Raw genomic sequence first — 19,460 nt, forward strand, 5'->3', positions numbered from 1 at the left:
AACCCCGTAATTGAGTTTTCCATTATTAATGACACATCTTTTATTCACACGGGACGGCTTTCCTTCCCGAAGATGCTGGCAACGGAACAACCGAGAGAGAGGTGAACGGTATTAACACCGTCCCCTGCCCCTGAAGCTTAAAAGAATTTTTAACAAGCTGCCAGCGCAGAGCCTTGAAGGAGTCTGACGGCCAGGGCAGGGTCGGGCAGGCCCTGGTACAGGTCAGCGTTGCCCCAGCACCCTCCAGAGCCACACCACCCCCGGCAGGACACCGACCCACCGCCGCAACGGGACACAGGCCTTAGCGGCTCCGGCCCCTACGGCGGCCGCGAGGGGCGGCCTCGGCCGCAGGGCATGCTGGGATTTGCGGTCCCGGCAGCGGCGGCGCGGCGCGGGGCCCGCCCGGCTGAGGAAGCACGCGGTTACTGACGCATTTTGACCCTCCTGCCGCCCCGTCCCCCTCCGCCTGTTGCTGCGACACCGCTCGCCGCAGCACATTCCAGCGTGGGTTCCGTGGCGGGGAGGGAAGGGTCCTTCCTCCGGGCCTGCCCGACGCGCCGCCTGAACAGAAAGGTGGGATCTTTGGCTCGTCCCGGGATCCCTTCCCGCAGAAAACACCCCGGCGCCTGTCCTCCCACCCGCGTCTCCGTTTAGCAACGCCGCCTGGCGCGGCGGGTAGGAGGGTAGCGCCGCGGAAGGCGGTGGTGCCGATCAGGCACGGCGGCGAGGCGGCCGGGGAGAAGCCGGGTGAGGGGTCAGGCCGGGGACCTGCTCCTCCCTCCTTGCCTCCCCACCCTGACATGCCAACCCGGCAGTCGGCGGCGTAGCAGCGTGCGAGCAGCGTACGTGGGGCTGCCGGGGGACGGGACGGGACGGGACGGGACGGGACGGGTGGGGGGCGCTCCCCGCTCCCCCCACGCCGCGGGGCGGGGGGGACGGACCGTTGAGTTCCCCCGCCCGCGGGGCCGGGTTGGGCTTGGCGGGGGGGGCGGGCAGCGGCGGGTGGCGGGGCTGCGGGTACTGGGGGCGCTGAGTCCCGCTGTCGCGCAGGTTCCCTCTCCGTGCCCCGCCGCAGGATGGAGTTCGAGCTCATGGAGAATGACGTGTTGGAGTCGCTGGAGGATCTGGGGTAGGTGCCCGGGGCCGGGCGGGGGGAGGGCGGTCCCGCTGTGGGGCCCCGGGCAGGCGGGGCCGGTGCCGCCCCGGAGGGCCGCGGCCCAGGGCAGCAGCTGGAGCGGTGCCTTTTCATCATGTGCCTCCCCCACAGCGGGGCCGGTGGTGGTGGCGGCGGTTGGGCTGGAGAAAAGCAGCGAGCCAGGCTGGCAGGGTTTGAGCTGTGCGGCCTTTGCCAGCGTTTTGCCTCTTCTTCCTTTGCTGATCTCCTCGATTCCCGACATGCCATCTCATCGGTAACCCCTCCCTTCAACGGAGCGGTCCTGGCTGGGAAGGGAGAAAGAAACCTTTTTAGAGAATTCAGGGGAGAGGGAAACTTTTAGGCTTCATGTTTAGTGAAATATAATAGACAGCAAAAAAAAATAAAAAAAATTGTAAATGACAGTATTTTTTCCTTTACTTTTTAAAAAATACAATATAGTACAGGAAACGTGTTGTTTAAATCTGTTACTCTGTCAGAGTCAGTAAAGGTTATATAAATATGAAAAGGAGAGCAAAGAGAATGTGCCCTACTGTAAGCTTGCATGTCTGTAAGCTGTTGAGAGTTCAGACAAGAGGCAGTTACAATTTTACTGCTGCTGGTTCTATGCAAACATCTGTATTTACTCACATTGGCCATGCTCCCATAAATCACTTTGTGGTCGGAGTCGTTATGCTCCAACAAAGATTGCATTTCCAGGCTAAGTTGGTGATAATAGTTCTGAAGCTGGACAAATTAAGCTTCTGTTTTGGCAGATATTTATCTGACTGAAATGTGAAAAGATCTCTGCCATGATGCACTTAGTGTGATTGGCTCCTTTTTTCTGCCATTTATTTAAAAGGATATTACTGGCTTGAAGGAGTTGTCAGATGTTCTCCTTATCTGTGTAATTATAGATAGAAGGTGTTGCTCTCGATTTTTGACATTCTCAAATAAAGCGAACGATGAAAGCAGATTAAAAAATAAAATCATATCAACCCAGATTGGCAACAGTGATTGAGAAGAAAAAGACATAGGGCTTCCACAGTGTTGGTAGCAGCTGGGAAAACTGCTGCATGTGACTGAATGACTTCTGCTTCCTTGTGTCTGGAAAGACTGGGGTGTTTGAGGTTTTAAGCTTTGACAGTAACTCCATGATCCTTCACAGTTCAACTTATTTCTTCTAACCAGGTACTGAAGACATTTCTAATATATTGTTTGATTATTTTCTTTTTAATAGCATCGCACATCAGAGTTGTTTGTTTCTTTTTGGATTTGTACTTGAGGCACTCAAATAGCCGCCTCTTCCCTTTTAAGTCAGTTTATTGAACTATTGAAAAAGTAAATGAACCAGATGGCATAATGCTACCAAAAGAGGAGCATAGCTCTAGAACATGTACCATTGGCAGGAATAGAAGGAAAAGACTGCTTGTAGCCAGGAATCTGCAAGGTGGATTACTGGCCAAATAGATGTGTAGCTGAAGTCATAGTTATCAGAAGTAACATAGTCAAGATGTCAGATCTGTCAAAAATTCTAGAAAAGGGGCCTCTGACGTGACCAGTAATTTAAATCCGGATCCTGCCAAAGCAAAAGGCTTGTCATCGCTTCCGTTCTACTTTGATCTATAACTGGATGTTTCTATTCCAAGTCCCATATGTTCCTATACATATGTAGGTCTGAAACGTCTGGGGGATGGGACTTAAACTTTCTCTAATTAGCCTGTTGGAATTGTGTCTGGCCCCCTCTGTTAATGTAGTAGGGATGCACTGCATCAGATTACAGCTTCCTATCAACTGCTAGCAGATTAACTCTGTGTCACTAATCAAGCTGCTCTGTGAGGTAAAAGTTATTTTTGAGCGTGCCTTCTTCATTTTGGTTAGATGAAATAATAGGCTGTTACAGTGAAGACAAAATCCTTTATATGTGATATTAAGAACAAAACAAAGTGTGAAGGAGAACACTTTAATTTGCTTTTTAAAAGACTTTTTTTTTTTTTTCCCCACCACTTCTGCGTATTGCCAGGAGTTGACTGGACTCACTGGGTTGCTCTGACATAGTGAGTGACTTTACCTGGAAGTTCACAAGAGGGTTTTCAATTTATTATGCTCACTCTTAGATGTCTGGGTTTGGGTGCAAGTATGTCAAAATAATATTGTGCAGTTTTTCCTTAACTACTCTGGTAAGCTCTGACTTGGTGCTTCTACTTGGATAATAAGTCAGTCTTATCCCTACTCTTCCTCCTCCCTCTGACAGGGTATCAGTACACAGCTGTCCTGAAAATGACATCTTCTAAAACCTGATCTGTAGACTTGTGCCTTCTTACTCTAGGCCTGATTTTGGCTTATTTTGTTTATGCAAAGAACTAACTCTATTTATTTTTCTTGTGCCCATTTAAGAAGGTAACTTTTCAAAGGAGGATATTATTTTGCAGATCGGTTCTGTAACATTAGTATCAAAGGCTTTGTTTTGCCTGGCAACCCTTTAATACGTGATAGGAAACAACAGAAAAGATGCACTAGTTCAGCAGTAATTGTTCAACATACTGTAAAGCAGTGTTCAAGAATGATACTTTGGAACTGCAGTTGCCCTAGGTAGTTGTATTGTAAGTAACATCTTCAAGTGATATTTTGTGACAGTCTGTTTGGCAGCAAGTTAATGTGCATGGAAATGCTGGGTTTACTCAGGTGTTTTCAGTATGCTTTTTCTTACAGTTTAGTGCAAGAATCTTACCGGTTTAGATGTTGAGCATTGCAGATGTGATGAGGGTGTAGCTCTCAATATGTATACAGCATAAAATAACTCTACCACAGGACACTAGTCATCGCAAATGTTGATAAGTTGTGCTTTTGTTTTACTTGTCAGTTACAAAGGTCCATTGTTAGATGACGGCGCGCTGGCTCAGGCAGTCTCTCATGGAGCCAGTTCCCCTGAATTCACCAAACTCTGTGCTTGGTTGGTGTCTGAGCTACGGCTATTCTGTAAACTAGAGGAAAATGTGCAGGCAACTAACAGTAAGTAGCCATGACTCTAGCACAAATGTGCAGTTAATGTGTGTTCTTGCATGCCATAAAGATTTGGGATGACAGTTGTTAAATCTGTTGTAGCAGGGAGTATCATCTGTATGCTGTTAGATTTTGGATGTTTTCCACCTCAAACTTGCCCAATGAACCTAGTAGAGGTTGAAATAATAGTGACGATCAAACAATCTTTCTTCTGAAATTAGCTTTTTCTTTTAGTTGTTCAACCATAGGGTTTTTTTTAAAGTTCTCGTGTGGATTTAAGGAAACATTAGTGGCTTTCTTTTAATGAGATCATGAGAATACTTTTATTTTAACAATTCTGTTTGTAATTTAGATGTAAGAAATACCTACTGTTCAAGGAAACATTCTCATGACTACAGTAACCATATTTTCTTTTTATTGTTGGTTACCTTAACTGTGTGCTTGCTATGTATTTTTCCCTCTTTATGAAACACTCTGTGAGAAGGAGCCTGAAAATGTTTGTTTGTTTGTTTATCATTTTGGTGGAGGAAGCCAACCTTAGTTTTCCAAAAATGCTATTTTCGGTCAACTAGTCATGACATTCTACAGATTAAACTGTTCAATTGCTATGATAACCTGTACTTCTGAATATCTAGTATATTAACTCATAATGTCATTATTACCTTAACTTTAATCTCAGTGGCCAAAAATTGCCGCCTTTCACCTCAAAATCTGTTCTTTTAATTTTTATCTCTGTTTTTGACATGTCCATCCTTTCTTCTTTGAGTGTATTTGACCCTCTTTCTCTGTAACGATATAGCATTTCACCTCTTCTAGTAGTATAAAGTTCCTACTATACCTTTTGTGTAAAAATACAATCCAGAAGTATTCTAACACGTATTTCAAATTCTCTAAACAGTGACATTTTAACTGTAATACCACCAAGTCCTACCTTCATTTTGTGTGACTTGAGTTTGTAAATAAAAATTTTTGGAAAGGGACTTCAACCCAAAGAAGAAAAACTGTTATCTCTCATTTATCATTATTTTTTGCATAACTTGGCTTAACGAATTCAGATTAGTTTCACCAATTTCTGACACAAATACCAGTCTAAGCTTTGGTTTAGATGGCAATTATTTTTAAAGAATGTTGGAATGAAATAAGATCAGCTGACAAATCTGAGCTTATAAGGAAAAGTAGTAAAACATGAGAGCTCATAAACCATATTATTCATGACTTTATCAGAACTACCTAATACTTTGTAGTAGGAACAGTTAGTTGACACTTCAAATGCTCCTGTAAGATTTGTGATGCTTTTAATGTCACTTTTCATTATAGAAGTTGCTAGTGACTGGCTGTTGTAGCTGGTAAAAGCTGTTGGTGAAACATAACTTTACAATAATGGGGAATATCGTGGCTCCAAATAGGTTTTGCTGTGCCTTTGAGAAACCCAAGGAATGCATTTAGCTTCCATTAAAAGCAGGGTTTTAATGCTAAATAGCAACTAGAGCAAAGCGATATTTTTTTTTTTTAAAGAGCTAATTAATTCTAATCATAGCCAGAGGTACATATATTATCTGTAAACAGCTTATTATTCTTTTCCTCCTAAGGTCCAAATGAAGCAGAAGAATTTCAACTTGAAATGAGTGGGTTGCTGGCTGAAATGAACTGTCCATATGTGTCACTAACATCAGGAGATGTGACAAAACGCCTTCATAATCAAAAGAACTGTCTCTTGCTGCTTAGTAAGTTAAAAGGGTACTTGCAAGCAAATCTGATTTTGTGCAAGAATCAGTATTGTTTGTTACGCTTAATGAGATACTGTTTTGTTTACCACTATGCATTAAAACAGTGACCTAAATGTGTCAGATACTTTTGGGTCTCATTAAACTTAACCAGTCACTTTGTAGCCAGTGCATGATACACAATATTCTGAGCATTAACCTTTTTCACATTCACTAGCAAAAAGTCTGTCCTGTTCCTTCTCAAAAGGTACTCCAAAGAGGGAATAATTTGAAGACTTCTGCCAGGATTTAGCCACTGAACTTTGTTTAGAAGGGTTGTAACAATGACCACTAACATCCGATGCATCATCATTTTGGAGCCCCCACCATGAGGACTAGCAAGGTGCAATAAGACTTGCATTTTCCCTACACTCTGACAACAATTGGAATAGTGAAAAAGAGAAAATGTTTTATGCCAACTTCCAGTTGTTTTGGTCATTTCCCTTAGTAAATAGCTTCAATGTTACTTTCTGCTGATTGAAAAGAAATTAGCAGTAGTAACAGTGATGTCTTCTCTTTGTTTTTTGACCCAGCAGGTCTCACTACCTAAGTTGATTTTATTCCTGCTTATAAGTGTCAGAGTTAAAAATTATAATAGTAATTTTAACCTGACCTTAAATTCAACATAAATTAATGTTTTATTTGCTTCCTTAGTTGCTGCTGGTTCTTTAACTTTTCAAAACAGAAATTTAGTTCTGCTCTCAGCTGAGATGTAAGAAATGAATTGCACAGCAGGTTCCTGTATTTCAACAGTAGGAGAAAGATGAGTAGTAAGACTTAATCTGAATTTGTTTTGATAGTATGTTCAAAAATGTCAGATGGAGTGAGATAATTACTGCATTTAAAATATTTTGTAGCTCAAAAAATCTGCCCTTCAGCTTATTCTTTATAAGCCAATTTCGCTCAGTTCAATAAATTTCACTTGTTTGTGACACGCAGTTTATCCCAGAGGTCCTCTGGGATGTACGTTTTGGTAATATAAGGCCATGCTCAGAAGCCAATCTCTGGTATCCCATCTGGCAGGAATACTGTGTTTACTGTCAAATGTGGAATTGAATTAGATGCCAAATGCCTTTTGTGTGTACCATGATAGCAATACCTAAAACTTTCGCATAGCTTTCTTTACCTACATTAAGATAACTTAGTAGGTATCCTGTTGTATGTGAGCCATAAAACCAGATTTTTTTTCGTGAAAAACAGAATAACCCTCTTTAATGGAATGCCAGGGTATTTTACATTTTAACGAAATGCAGCACAGTTTATGTCAATTGGAAGATGCAGCAGTATTGCTGGGACAGGAAAGCACCAAATAAACTGAAGTAGTTAGGATTGCCTTGATTTATAGCATCACTAGAATACAATATTAATAACTGGCATCTGCAAAAGTAAAAAGTACGAGAGTTTCAGGTTGGTTCAGAACAGGTCTGCAAAAAAGAATCACTATCTGGAGAATGTTTGTGTCTTACAATGATAGACATAAAAATTTCAGTCTGCGTCAGAGGAAGTTGAAGGCAGCTTGAATATGACCTCTGAATTCTTGGAACAAAATTCTGCTGCTAGTTTCTTTTTTCAGGAGGTCCTAACGGTGTAAATAATTGAAAGTTGAATATATGAAAAATCTATGTAAAGTACTATTGAAAGAACTTACAAAGGATTCTTCACTGCTTTACATATTTTAAGAACTTTATAATTTATACGGTGTTCTGTATCTTTAGCAGAAGGCATTCTAGAGATCTGTAAGAAATTCAAGAGATCATTAAAATGTTTTGTTCTTTTATTTTAATCTTTTGATCTGTGCCAATTTTATAGGTAGTAAGCTGCTTTTGTATAGCCATGGATTTACATCCTTGTTCACAAATCTGTCTTCCAGTGCAGTATCTATTTTTCAATCCTTATTTTTTATAAATAATTATTTATAATTAGTTATTTAGGAGTTCCACTGTGGTGGTAGGCTCTTGCAGTTCTGATATTGAAGAGCACTGCAGGCATTCTGTCTTCTATTTCATCAGTTACTGCCTTCCTTTCTGGAATTATAAACCTGAATTCTCAATAGTACTTTTAAAAGTGGGATTATTTTTTTTCCACTCTGTGTCTTGCCTGGGGAAGTAGAGGAGATTTTTACAATGTTTCACTTATCTCTACTATTTTTTCTTGCTTTGTTTCCTAGAGCCTCAAGGAGTGATTGCTTGTCTAGCTTAAAGTGCATGTCCTAGTCCCTCATCCCGCTTATTTCCATGTTCCTAGTCTCCTGTCTTTGCTGGGCAAAGCCTGAAGGAAAAGAGCTGTGCTCTCTGTCGAACTCTGTGATTAATACCTGTTGGAATCATAGGGATTTTTTCCAGGCTTTAATTGGTTGTACTAAACCTTTCCCCTGTTTGTTGTGTTTCTAGCATTGGGCTTAGTGACTATTAGAAATATGAGTGTTCTGTGGATACCAAAATTATAGCCCTAACTCTTTCTAAAACAGTCCATTTGCACATTTGTTGGTTGTAAGCACTTGAGTTCTCACTGGTTCTGAAGTCATTTAACTCGGCTATATCTGATGCTGAAATCTAATTTTTCTTACCCCAGCATACCTCATCTCAGAACTGGAAGCTGCCAGAATGCTGTGTGTGAACGCCCCTCCTAAAAAAGCACAGGAAGGAGGTGGCAGTGAAGTCTTTCAGGAGCTAAAAGGCATATGTATTGCTTTAGGCATGTCCAAGCCTCCAGCCAACATAACGATGTTCCAGTTCTTCAGTGGAATTGAAAAAAAAGTAAGATCCAAAGGAACAAAACTAGAATATTTATGATGTTACTGTTTTGATGGAAAATAGTTCTGCTACCAGGGAGATATTTGCCTCTTGTGAAACTCCAGTGTTTGAAGTGTGAAGGGAAGTTAACGTGGTTTACATGCCAAGAGTCAGGATTTTGAAAATGAGTTTGAAGGCTTTTTCCATGCCAAGGCACGAGGTCAGGGACTATGCTATCATTGTCTTATGGGGTGAGGTATTTCTAACTCTGCTCTAGGTTTTAATGTAATCACCGGTTGCAGAAGACATGGAAAATGCTGAGCTTAGGCCTCAGGAAGAACACTAAGGAGAAACGTATTTCAAGAAACACACCTGAACAGATTTTTACAGGAACCTACTGCTTTAAAAATGTTTAGGTTAAAAGGTGTTGTAACTAATGTCAAGTTTACACCTTTTCCCTAATGCTTCATCAGTTCTTGTGGTTCCATTTATTTTTGTTCCTTTACATGTATGTGTTCTCTAGTTGTTGTGGGTTTTTTTTTTTTTTGAAGAAATTTACTTTTGTTTCAGTAATTTTTGTAAAGCAGTGAAACAGAGTGGACTGTCCAGTGCACAGACCAAAGGTGGGGGACAAAGTTTTTAAGTTATGTTAAGTAACTTAACTTGCAGGATAGGGGAGAGCAGAACAGCAGAAGAGAACCTTTGTGAACTTTAAAGAACGGATATGATTATGAAGCTCCCCAAAATACTTCAAGAAGCTTTTTGGCTAACCTTTAAGTTGCATTGTACTTAAACAAAACCCAGCACCTGAAAATAGTGCTTCATTTCTTTGCAAGAAATCAGTTTGGATTAACCTGTTTAAGAAGAGGAGGATGGCTTTCCAGCAGAAGTCCAAGGTGTAGAATGGAAGCAGTTTGTTTGTTGGTTTTGGCATTGTCATGGGCATTAAATAGTTAGATATATAAGAAAACTGTGCTTCCATTTTCTATAAAAGGTAGAAAATATTCCTAACAAGGAACAAGGCTAGCAAGCTTTGCTGGTGAAAGAGCAAAGCAATTGTCACGGGCATTAAAGTTAGATACATAAGAAATCTGTGCTTCTGATTTCTATAAAAGTTAGAAAATACTCGTAACAATGAATAAGGCTAGCAAGCTTTGCTGGTGAAAGAGACTGTAAAAATACAGAATGCAAAGTAGATCAAAATCTTTTTAATCTGGGAATTCTGTTATGTTTTACTAATTGACTTTTCTTTTAGATTGTCTCGCAAGGTTAAATGAATGTTATCTCATTGATTTATATCCACAGGCGGCTATACTAAAAAGACCTGAATAGTCCTTAAAGCATAATAAAATATATCAGGAATTTTTAACCTACCGAGTTTTTTTTAGAAATTGTATATAGCTGTGGTGCTTAACACCTGAACACCTCAGGTGTTGATAATATTTCAGAAGGAGAAAGTAAAACTGACTAATAACTGAAAAACTTATTTCACTTTGTAAATGAAAATACATCACAAAGTGGAGGAAAATGTGAAAACTTAAATAACATAGAGTGAAAATTTTACTCTGAACTGTAAGAACATAGTTATAACAAGAGATCACCCCAAAGTTTTCTCGTTTTTAACAAGTGAGTCTTAAAATGGCAGTATTCTGATCTAGTATATGAAAATCAACCTCCCTTTTTCTTCGCACATACATAGTACAGTTTGGAGTAGGATCTTTGATAATTGACTCTCTTTGTTAATGATCTACCACATTAAAAAAAGAAACTGCCGATACTTGAATGAACTACCTCTGCTATTCTGAAAGCACATGGTTTTAAAATCTTCAAGTTAAACAAATTGGGCACAGTACCTTTTGAAAACCAGGTCACTGAATGTGTTAAATGAACTGCTGTAATCAGCAGCCAAGGAAGTTGAAAAATGTGGTTTGCAGCAGTGGAAAAGTGAAGTTTTGTAACTCTAGCCTGCTTTGATCCAAGTTTTTGTTGCTGCTACTCCATTTCTTCCCTCTGAAGTCCTCATAAATTTTGAGAAGGGAAAGATAACCTAAGTTTTGCCCAAACATCTAAAATGCAAGTTAAATTTCAATTTTCTCCTTTTGATTGTAAAGAGGGGTCCTTTAGGTTGTGTTACATAGTCTAAATACAACCTTTTTGATGCAAGTGTAGATTTTCTTCTGAATTAAAGAGATGATGTGTGGAATAATCACTCTGTCTTCAGGAGGAGCCGTACCTCACAGAATCCTTCTGGTTTAACTGTAGATCTACTCTATAGCCCTTCATAATTTTTAAATAATTATAGCCAAGACTACCAGAAATATAAAACCAGTTGCTTTCTGAAAGAAGTGTGCTTGGTTCTTTGTCCTAGAGAAAACAACTTAATATTGAAGGTTGCTCTGCCATGCCAATGACTGTCCAAGAATCCTCTCCTGTAATTTGAATGTTGAAAAGATGATTTTTTTTTTTCTTTTTTTTAGCCAATGCTTATATTTTTATATGTCTCCTAACAGCTGAAGGAAACCCTAGCAAAGGTTCCACCTAATCATGTTGGAAAACCTTTATTGAAGAAACAACTGGGACCAGCTCACTGGGTAAGTAGTTCAGGTATTAAAGTCCATTTCCCTTTTTCAGGTATATAAAGTATTAAACTTGATTTTGTGTGTAATGCTGCAAAATGATTTTTCTTATCTCTTTCTGAAGATGAGAAGACAGTTTCTGGCAGTATTTTACGCACATTGGTACAATAAGTGTTCGGCAACCGATAAGATCTTAGGCTCGTGAATCTGTATGTCTGGATGCAGGCAAAAGTTTTCCAAAATAAAGGAGATTTACGGTGGTGGTGCTGACCTGCATGCTTGTGCAGTAGCTTTAGCCTTCCTCTCTTGCCCCTTGCCATCACTGTCTGTGTGACCTAGCCTTGCTGTGATGGTGTCGCATCCCCTCCTGTGGCTTCTTTCCGGCTAACCTGTGGGTCTTCCCATCATTTTGTCCTCTCGATTTCTGTCCTGCTGGAGTAGTCTGCTTCCTTCATAGCCTCTTCTCCAAGAAGCTGTGAGTGTGCAGGTGGAAGATGGGAGAGGCTGTACTCCCAGGTGGCAGAGCTGCAATCATCTCCAGAAGGATTGTGCCTGGGTTAGGTACTGCTCCTGCACCACCACAAAGCTATACTACAAGACTCAGTGTCACTTGGTTAAGGCTGAAGCTCATCATCCCAACAGTCTGCTTCCTTCAATGCTTGTATTGTTGAGGCTGAAAGTGGGCCCCAACGCCCCCCTCCAGCCAGGCTTCAGTCAATACATAAATTATTTCCCTAATGGTGTGTATCTTAACTCTTGCTCTGACTAGACCACTGTCTGCTGCCAGGTGTGTTTCTAGTGGTGGCTTTTGCCTGTGGGGCAGTTTGTTGACTTATCCGTATGCAGATTGTGCTTTAATCAAGATCCTCTTACAGTACTTTACTTGCTTTTAGTCGTCTATCTTTGTCCTTAAGCTTACTACTTTTTAAGAAGGCAAGGACACCCTCGTCCATTGGACTTACCTCTGTCCTTGCATCTCCTTCAGATTGTTGCATGTAGCATTTTCTCACTTTTGCTTCTCTGTCCTGGTGGGTGTTGAGAAATGCCTCAGGAGTGCGTGCAGTTTTTGTCTCCCTTCTGAAAAACAGACAGCTATGCTGTTAGAAATGGTAGAAGGCTGAATGTGAGGATAACAGAGCCTTTGAAACCTTCAGGAAAATAGTGTCAGCAAGCATAGCTTGCTGTGGGGGCCCGTTTGGCAAGGTAGATAATTGTGGGCTTAAGCCCTGCTTAATATCTCTGTGTGTCTTACTCTCTTCCATCCACACAATTTATTATGTTAAGTAGAAACATTTTATCTATAACCTATAGGTTATGTTTGCAAATTTTTGTTTCAGGAAAAAATTGAAGCAATCAATCAAGCCATAGTCAACGAATACGAAGTCCGACGAAAACTGCTAGTCAAACGTTTGGATGTTACTGTGCAGTCCTTTGGCTGGTCAGATAGAGCAAAGGTACAAACAACTTGCTGTGAGGTCCTGATTGATGGTAACCCTTTTTAACAAGTATCTCTGGAAAACTGCTTCATTGTTTCATCCTTCATGAGTAAGAGAGAACCACAGGAGTTGTCTGGTTTTGATTTGAGTTTCTGAAGAAGTTTATGACAATGTAAGATGACTAAAAAATTTTTACTTAAAACTGATTTGCTGGATTTTAAAATAGTATGTAAAATGAGAACATGGACCGTGTGTAACTATACACCAAAGCCAAAACATACAGTTAAATAGGTCACTAAAAAAACATAGTAAGAAGAGATTACTGATCCAGCCATTTGCGTTCAGAGTTCCATAATGTGAATCATTAAGTGCTGTGTCTGTGTGATGGTAGAAAAGCATTTTCCTGTTGACCATTCCTTAACTTCGTGCTGTCCACAGTGATCAGATTTCCTTATCTCAAAGTTTTGTTTGCAAGCACAACACCACAGATGCACATGAGAAAAGCTGCTAAGGCACTACTTGTTCTTACCTCATAGACAGGGTAATATTTTATGTGCTTCTTTTGTCTTTGAACCATGCAAGTGGCTGTGACATGACATCTGTTCTCTCTGAGTATGTGATACATATTCTGCTTTTAAAAATAATTACATGGTTTCCCTTATTTCCTGTATTTCACAGTGAAAAAGGAATTACAATTTAAAAAATAGTACATATAATTTATTTTCTAGGACTAAACCAGATCTGCGAACATGCTGTTAATTATGCTGCTGGCAGTGTTCGAGGCTGAGTTATTAGTGATAAACCGTGACACATGAATCATCAAGTGTTTTTTCTTGATAAATTATTAATTCAAAAAGCAACTGTATCTTAATAATAGACCGTTACCTCTCCCCTTTTCTGTTTCATCACCTGAGCAGGACTTCTACCGGTGTCCTGTCTCTTAAACCTTGTATTCTTCACATTTTTGAGTAGATGATTGAAGAACAATCTGGTTGTTGAATATTTTAATAGTGAATGAAAATGGGCAAAAATACGGATTAAGTTAAAAACCAGGGACTTCTGTGTTACAGCTTTGATATCCAAATCCATGTTTGGGTTTTTTTTCTAGGAGAATTCTCAGATGTTTTTGAACTTGACTACCTACATGAAATCCTTTCACAAGACCCGCAAATTATATAGCTGCGTTTATGTCCATTGAAACGCAAATCTACATTTTTTAGGACCATAACTATAAAGTTGGAGAACGTGGCCATAGTGTTTCAGAGTTGCAATACAGTTTCTTTTAACAGTAACTTTTAGCAATGCTTTGATGCACAATGGTATTTTTTTATTTTATTTTAAAATTTGAAAAGTAACAGAATACAGTAGTATAACTAAATAGTTACTTCTCCAGGTAGTAGAAACACCAGTAAAAACTTTATTATTGGGGGGGTTAAGTTCAAAAATTTCAAATTTCACCCAAAAGAATAATATCATAGCACGAAAATACTGCCCTCAGAGCGCAGTCAAAATTGCCAGGGAAAAACATACTACTGCTCTGGTGAATACTGCTGCTTTTCGTGTCTTTAGCCAGTGTCAGGTAAATGACGTGCATGTTTTTCTTCACTTTGAATAAACACTGTTCAACTTGTAATATAAAAGTAGAAGCTTTTGGTTCTAAAAATTTATCACTGGGTCACTTGAAAATACATACTCTCAATTCTTCCCTGTTCCGGTTTTCTGCTTTTAGGTGGAAAATAGGATGTTAGGATTTTAAAATTTGCTCCTAAGTTCTTGCCGTGTCAAGAGATTTGTTGGAAAACCTGGTTTGCCTGTTGCCCTGCTGTCATCTGGGGGCTCAGACAAAAAGCAGCCCTTTTGTCTGTCTGCAGATTGCGATCTGGTTTATCCTAACTGCATTACACATTGTACTCTGTTGATAACTGTCAATAGATGTAACTCATGGCTGGTGTCACAGATTTCTGTTGTGCCTGTTGGTTGAAAAGCTGCTGGCATGCTTTTAAGGTGTTCAAAAAAGCCAGTATGGTTAATGCCAAAAGGCAGTAGAAGAAGAGATTGCATACAGGGCTAAGTTGAAGTGTAGGATCTCATTTCTGGCTTAGGCCTACATATGTGAGACAAAGGACTGAATTAGAACAAGCACTTGAGAGCTTTGCTTCTTGTAAAGTACCTCTTGCCAGTGCCTCTTGATGGCTTGGCTTTGTGAAGAAGCTGACTGGAATGAAGAGCGTGAAAGAGTTAACACAGCCTTTTTCTGCTGATACAGTGCTGGAGATAAGGTGATACTAGCCCGACTGGAATGGGTGTGGGTCAGGGTGCAGGCACAGAAAGAGGGCTGGGGGCTGGACACAGATGTGGTTCACTTTCACTATCTCTTAGACATTAGCAGTAGTTTGTGTAATTATGTGACACGCTGCTATTCTGAGTTTGACTGCCTGAGTAGTAAAGTCTGCATGTATATATTGTTAATCTTAAAATTGTCAGATCAGTGTCAGTTCAGTCAGAATAGTTTCCTATACTAAAATTAATTTGACAAATGCTAGCTTTGTTGTACTGATTGTTAGTTACAAAGTGGTTCTCACTCGTTTTGTGTCGATTTTTGTTCTATTTGCAGCAGTGTCTTGTTCTTCAGTGTTGATTTGATTCTTTTGGTGAGGTGCCCCATTGCTTTCCTATTACTTTAGCTGACTGGGTTTTGTTTTTCTTCTCTCCCACAGAGTCAAACAGAAAAACTAGCTAAAGTCTACCAGCCAAAACGTGCCCTCTTATCTACTAAGTGCACTATTTCCATTGCAAATCTCTTGGCAGCTCGGCAGGATCTGTCAAAGATTATGAGAACAAGCAGTGGCTCCATCCGAGAGAAGACTGCGTGTGCCATTAATAAGGTACCTTTGGTGACAAATGGCTTGTTCCGTTATGAATATTTAAGTAATTTGAATGTAGTAATAAATCCTACTTTTTTTAGGATTGTAAACGGAATTCAAAAATAAAGGATAAGAAACTTGGTGTTTATGTACTCCAGATATGCATCAGTGCGTTATGGGAGCTGCAGTTTCACCTGTTTAGGTTCAGACTGTCCCTTCTTAGAGGCAGTAAAAAATTGCTGAAATATCTTTGATTACTTCCAGTGGGAGTCTTATCAAAATCACTGGTGTCATTACACTGCTGCTACCTAATCTATGATTCTAATTCTGTCACCGTGTCTGAAATAATACCTACATAGTAACTGTGTTTCTGGTCTACATACATAGAATGTTTTAAGATCACAAAGCAAGGATCTCACAGGTTAGATTAATGTGTAGTTTTAACGATGACATAGCAGGAATAGAATTTAGACTAAGCAATTTCCCTTGTTTCAAAAATTACGATTTTACAGGAGTAGGATGCTCACAAAATTACATGTGCTGAACTTGAAGCTCAGTAGCTCTACAGAGCGGTGTACTTGGTACTTTAAAAGTTGTGGGTGTACATGTGTGCTTTTCTCCATTTTGGGTACCAGTTATATTTTAAGTAATATTTTAATTCATTTGGGATGGAATGGTGGTGTGCTGATTTGACCACCCCCCTCTACCCCAAATAATTTTTACACCTTTTTAGTGTAGTTGGAGTATGGAATATAAAAGAAATTAAGTGGCAAGACAGGTGTGACTGTCATAAGACCGTATGTGTGTTTTAGTAGGAATAAAATACTGCCCTGCTGCTGAATGTATCCTGTTAACTTATCTCCATTATCAGTATTACATGTTTTCCAGGACAGTGACAAAATAAAAAAGTAACCATATTCTGTTTAAGTTTTTGCTGTTACATCACTCTAAAACTTGTCATGTCCCATTTTAAGTCTTGCTAAATTCTTAATGTCACAGCACCCTTGGACAGCTAAAGACCTTTTAGAGTCTTGCTCAACTCTGGTCAGCACTGTCTGACACCTGTTTGTTGGTCTGTCAATACCAAGTTTATCTCTGTGTGTCCTTACTGAAACATAAAAATCTTTCCACTTGTTTTACAAAAGATATCATCTTAGCCAATGGCTTTTACAGCAATTCAGGGCACTATTTAGGAGAGAGACAGTGTTCCACTGTACTTGTAGTTGTTTGAGATTAGCAGTCTGCATTTGTAAACAGTTTAATGAAAGATGGTATTTGGTGCTGCCTTTACTGATGTGTCTGCTGTTTGAACAAAAAAAACCCCAGGTCTCCAGACTTGTCTTGTTAGCAGTGATTAGAGTAGTAGATAATCCCTTATTTAGAGTAGTAGATAATCCCTTATTTAGAGTAGTAGATAATCCCTTATTTAGAGTAGTAGATAATCCCTTATTAATTGGAGACAAGGGTCTGTCACATTCAAACATAGAAAAGTTTGCCTTGATGAAATCCTCTGTATGCAAGAACCCTTGAGCGGCTGCTGTTTGTGGTGTGTATCAGTACGTGTGGCTCTTCTGTGAGGTGTTACAACTCCTACGGCAGTTTTCCCTTTCCCTTTGCAGGTGCTAATGGGTAGAGTGCCTGACAGAGGAGGAAGACCCAATGAAATTGAACCACCACCTCCTGAGATGCCACCGTGGCAGAAAAGACCAGAGGCTGGTCCGCAACAAGGTGGCAGCAGAGGAGGAAGAGGTGGCTACGAATCCTCATATGGAGGGCGAGGAGGTTATGACCATGGGGGTCACGACCGAGGAGGAAGAGGAGGCTATGACTCATATGGAGGGCGAGGAGGTCACGAACAAGGAAGCCATGATCGGGGGGGACGAGGAGGACGTGGTGGTTATGATCATGGCGGCAGAGGAGGTGGAAGAGGAAACAAGCTTCAAGGAGGCTGGACAGATGGTGGAGGTGGTGGCTACCAGGATGGCAGCTACAGGGAGAGCAACTACAGAGATGCAGGTTTTCAAACGGGTGGCTACCACAGTGGTGGTGGTGGTGGTGGCTACCAAGGAGGAGGCTATGGTGGCTACCAGTCGTCTTCGTATTCAGGAAGTGGCTACCAAGGGGGTGGTGGTGGCTACCAGCAAGACAACAGATACCAAGATGGTGGGTCCCACAGTGACCGAGGGGGTGGGCGTGGAGGTGGGAGGGGTGGCCGTGGTGGTCGTGGTGGCCGGGGAGGTCAAGGAGGAGGCTGGGGGGGCAGAGGTGGCCAGAACTTTAATCAAGGGGGGCAGTTTGAGCAGCACTTCCAGCATGGAGGCTATCAGTATAATCAGTCTGGCTTTGGACAAGGAAGACACTTCACGAGCTGAGGCTGCTAAAAACTTTTGCTTCAGCGGAGCTCATGTTATAGAAACCTGGTTTCAGAGGCCTGGCTTAATCGCTGCTTGAATTAGTGCAGGTTTGTACATGGCAGGTAGAATCTCTTTGGGTAGGATGTTTTGCATTGCGCAAAGTACTACTTTCTGTCGATCTCTCTTCCCCACTCCCCAACCTATCTGAATTAAATGCGTCATCACTGCACCCCAAAAGTCAACTAATAGCCATGCTTTTTTAGATGTTGGACTGGTTCCCTCTGCTCAATACACTTTTGTTCTGAAACTACCTGCTGTGTTTGCCTTCTGCTTTGATTTAGAGATATATCAAGGCCTGTCTGGTCAAATTTGTCTAATATAATACACACTAGAATTTATGCATTTTTCCCCCCCTAATCATTGTTCAATTACATGTTCTAAAACCAGTTCTGAGTGTTGCTTTTTGGCTTGCTGGCCTCTCGTTTTAGTCACAAAGGTGTTACACACACATGTGCGCGCACAGTGAACTCCCTCTGACAAACAGGTTTTTTGTCTATTGTATGAGCTCTACTGTGGATGCCATGTTCGGTAGCCTTATCTCCTGCTAAACAAAGTTTTCCCACCTGCTCAACTCTGAAGACTGACCGCCGCCAAAATCTGCAAAGATCATTTAAAACTAAGCTAAATTGTGAACCGATAGTGTGTGTAGGCCTGTAGTTAGGTGTAGCAATTCAAACTGACCTGCATCCATCCAAAACAAGTTGCTCCTCCAAACCGAATTTTTACTTGAAAACAGCTAGAAGAAATGACAAACTGAAATTTATTTTATTTGCAAGTTAATACCACTGGCTCAGCATATCTAGGGCAATTTGTTTTGGGGGTTGTCTTTTTAAAGAAATGCACTACGGCCTGGGAAGATTAGTTCCTGCCTGGAGGAAGCCCTTTTATTATTGCTGCAGAAAACGAAGCCTGGCTGAGTTTGACGTTCTAATGTTGTTTTGTTGGTTTGGGTTTTTTTCTTTACTGAAAGCCACATAATGCTTCTTGCTGGTTTTTTTTTGTGTACATAAATATTGTCAAGCTGTGAAAGAAAATGGCTGAAGGTGTGCTGTTGTATAAAAGGTGAGCAATAAAAGTATCTGTATGTTCTCTTTGCTTTAGTTTCTTTTCCTTCTTGGTATTAAAAAGCAGTTGCTACAGTAGGTGGGAATTCATGGGGAATTCTGTCTGCATCTATTTTACATTTTAATCTGTTTTAGATGTTCTAGGCGTCTCAGCCAAGCTGTGCATTCTGCCCCCTGAGAAGCTGTCAGAACAGGAGCAGACAGGAGGAACTGATCTTCAATTGCTCTGAGTTTTCTATTCCTGCCTCTGAACCGGTGTAGTAGCATGGTCTCTCTCTTGGAGGTCGCTGTGTAAAGTTGTTCTTAAGCTATGTGAGCAGCCATCTCCCGGGATGTACTCCTGCATGCCATGTGGACGCGGTATGTTGCTTCTGGGAAGTCTCCTGATGCTCTCCAGCCTTGTAGGTTCCTGCTACTGTGCTGGGATCGCTGTAGCAGAGGCTGTGCTGATGGCAGAGTCTCTGGCTACCTAAGTG

General features: G+C 40.9%; 1 protein-coding gene across 3 annotated transcripts; it reads left to right on the forward strand.

Moving 5' to 3' along the window:
• The first annotated feature begins 383 nt into the window (after positions 1 to 383).
• FAM98A (family with sequence similarity 98 member A) lies at positions 384 to 19,009 on the forward strand. Of its 3 annotated transcripts, none has more exons than XM_054196715.1 (9): positions 384 to 573; positions 1,051 to 1,129; positions 3,996 to 4,144; positions 5,725 to 5,859; positions 8,470 to 8,654; positions 11,141 to 11,221; positions 12,544 to 12,660; positions 15,360 to 15,527; positions 17,126 to 19,009. In XM_054196715.1, exons 2-9 carry the CDS (start codon positions 1,077 to 1,079, stop codon positions 17,876 to 17,878), a joined length of 1,641 nt encoding a protein of 546 aa, XP_054052690.1. In that variant the 5' UTR covers positions 384 to 573; positions 1,051 to 1,076; the 3' UTR covers positions 17,879 to 19,009. The 3 variants fall into 3 exon arrangements, with proteins under 3 accessions (XP_054052690.1, XP_054052689.1, XP_054052691.1); XM_054196714.1 differs by lacking the exon at positions 384 to 573 and adding an exon at positions 580 to 842; XM_054196716.1 differs by lacking the exons at positions 384 to 573; positions 1,051 to 1,129 and adding an exon at positions 1,294 to 2,323.
• The last annotated feature ends 451 nt before the right edge of the window (positions 19,010 to 19,460 follow it).

This window comes from Rissa tridactyla, chromosome 3, assembly GCF_028500815.1.
Source record: "Rissa tridactyla isolate bRisTri1 chromosome 3, bRisTri1.patW.cur.20221130, whole genome shotgun sequence".
In the NCBI taxonomy this organism is placed as follows: Eukaryota; Metazoa; Chordata; class Aves; order Charadriiformes; family Laridae; genus Rissa; species Rissa tridactyla.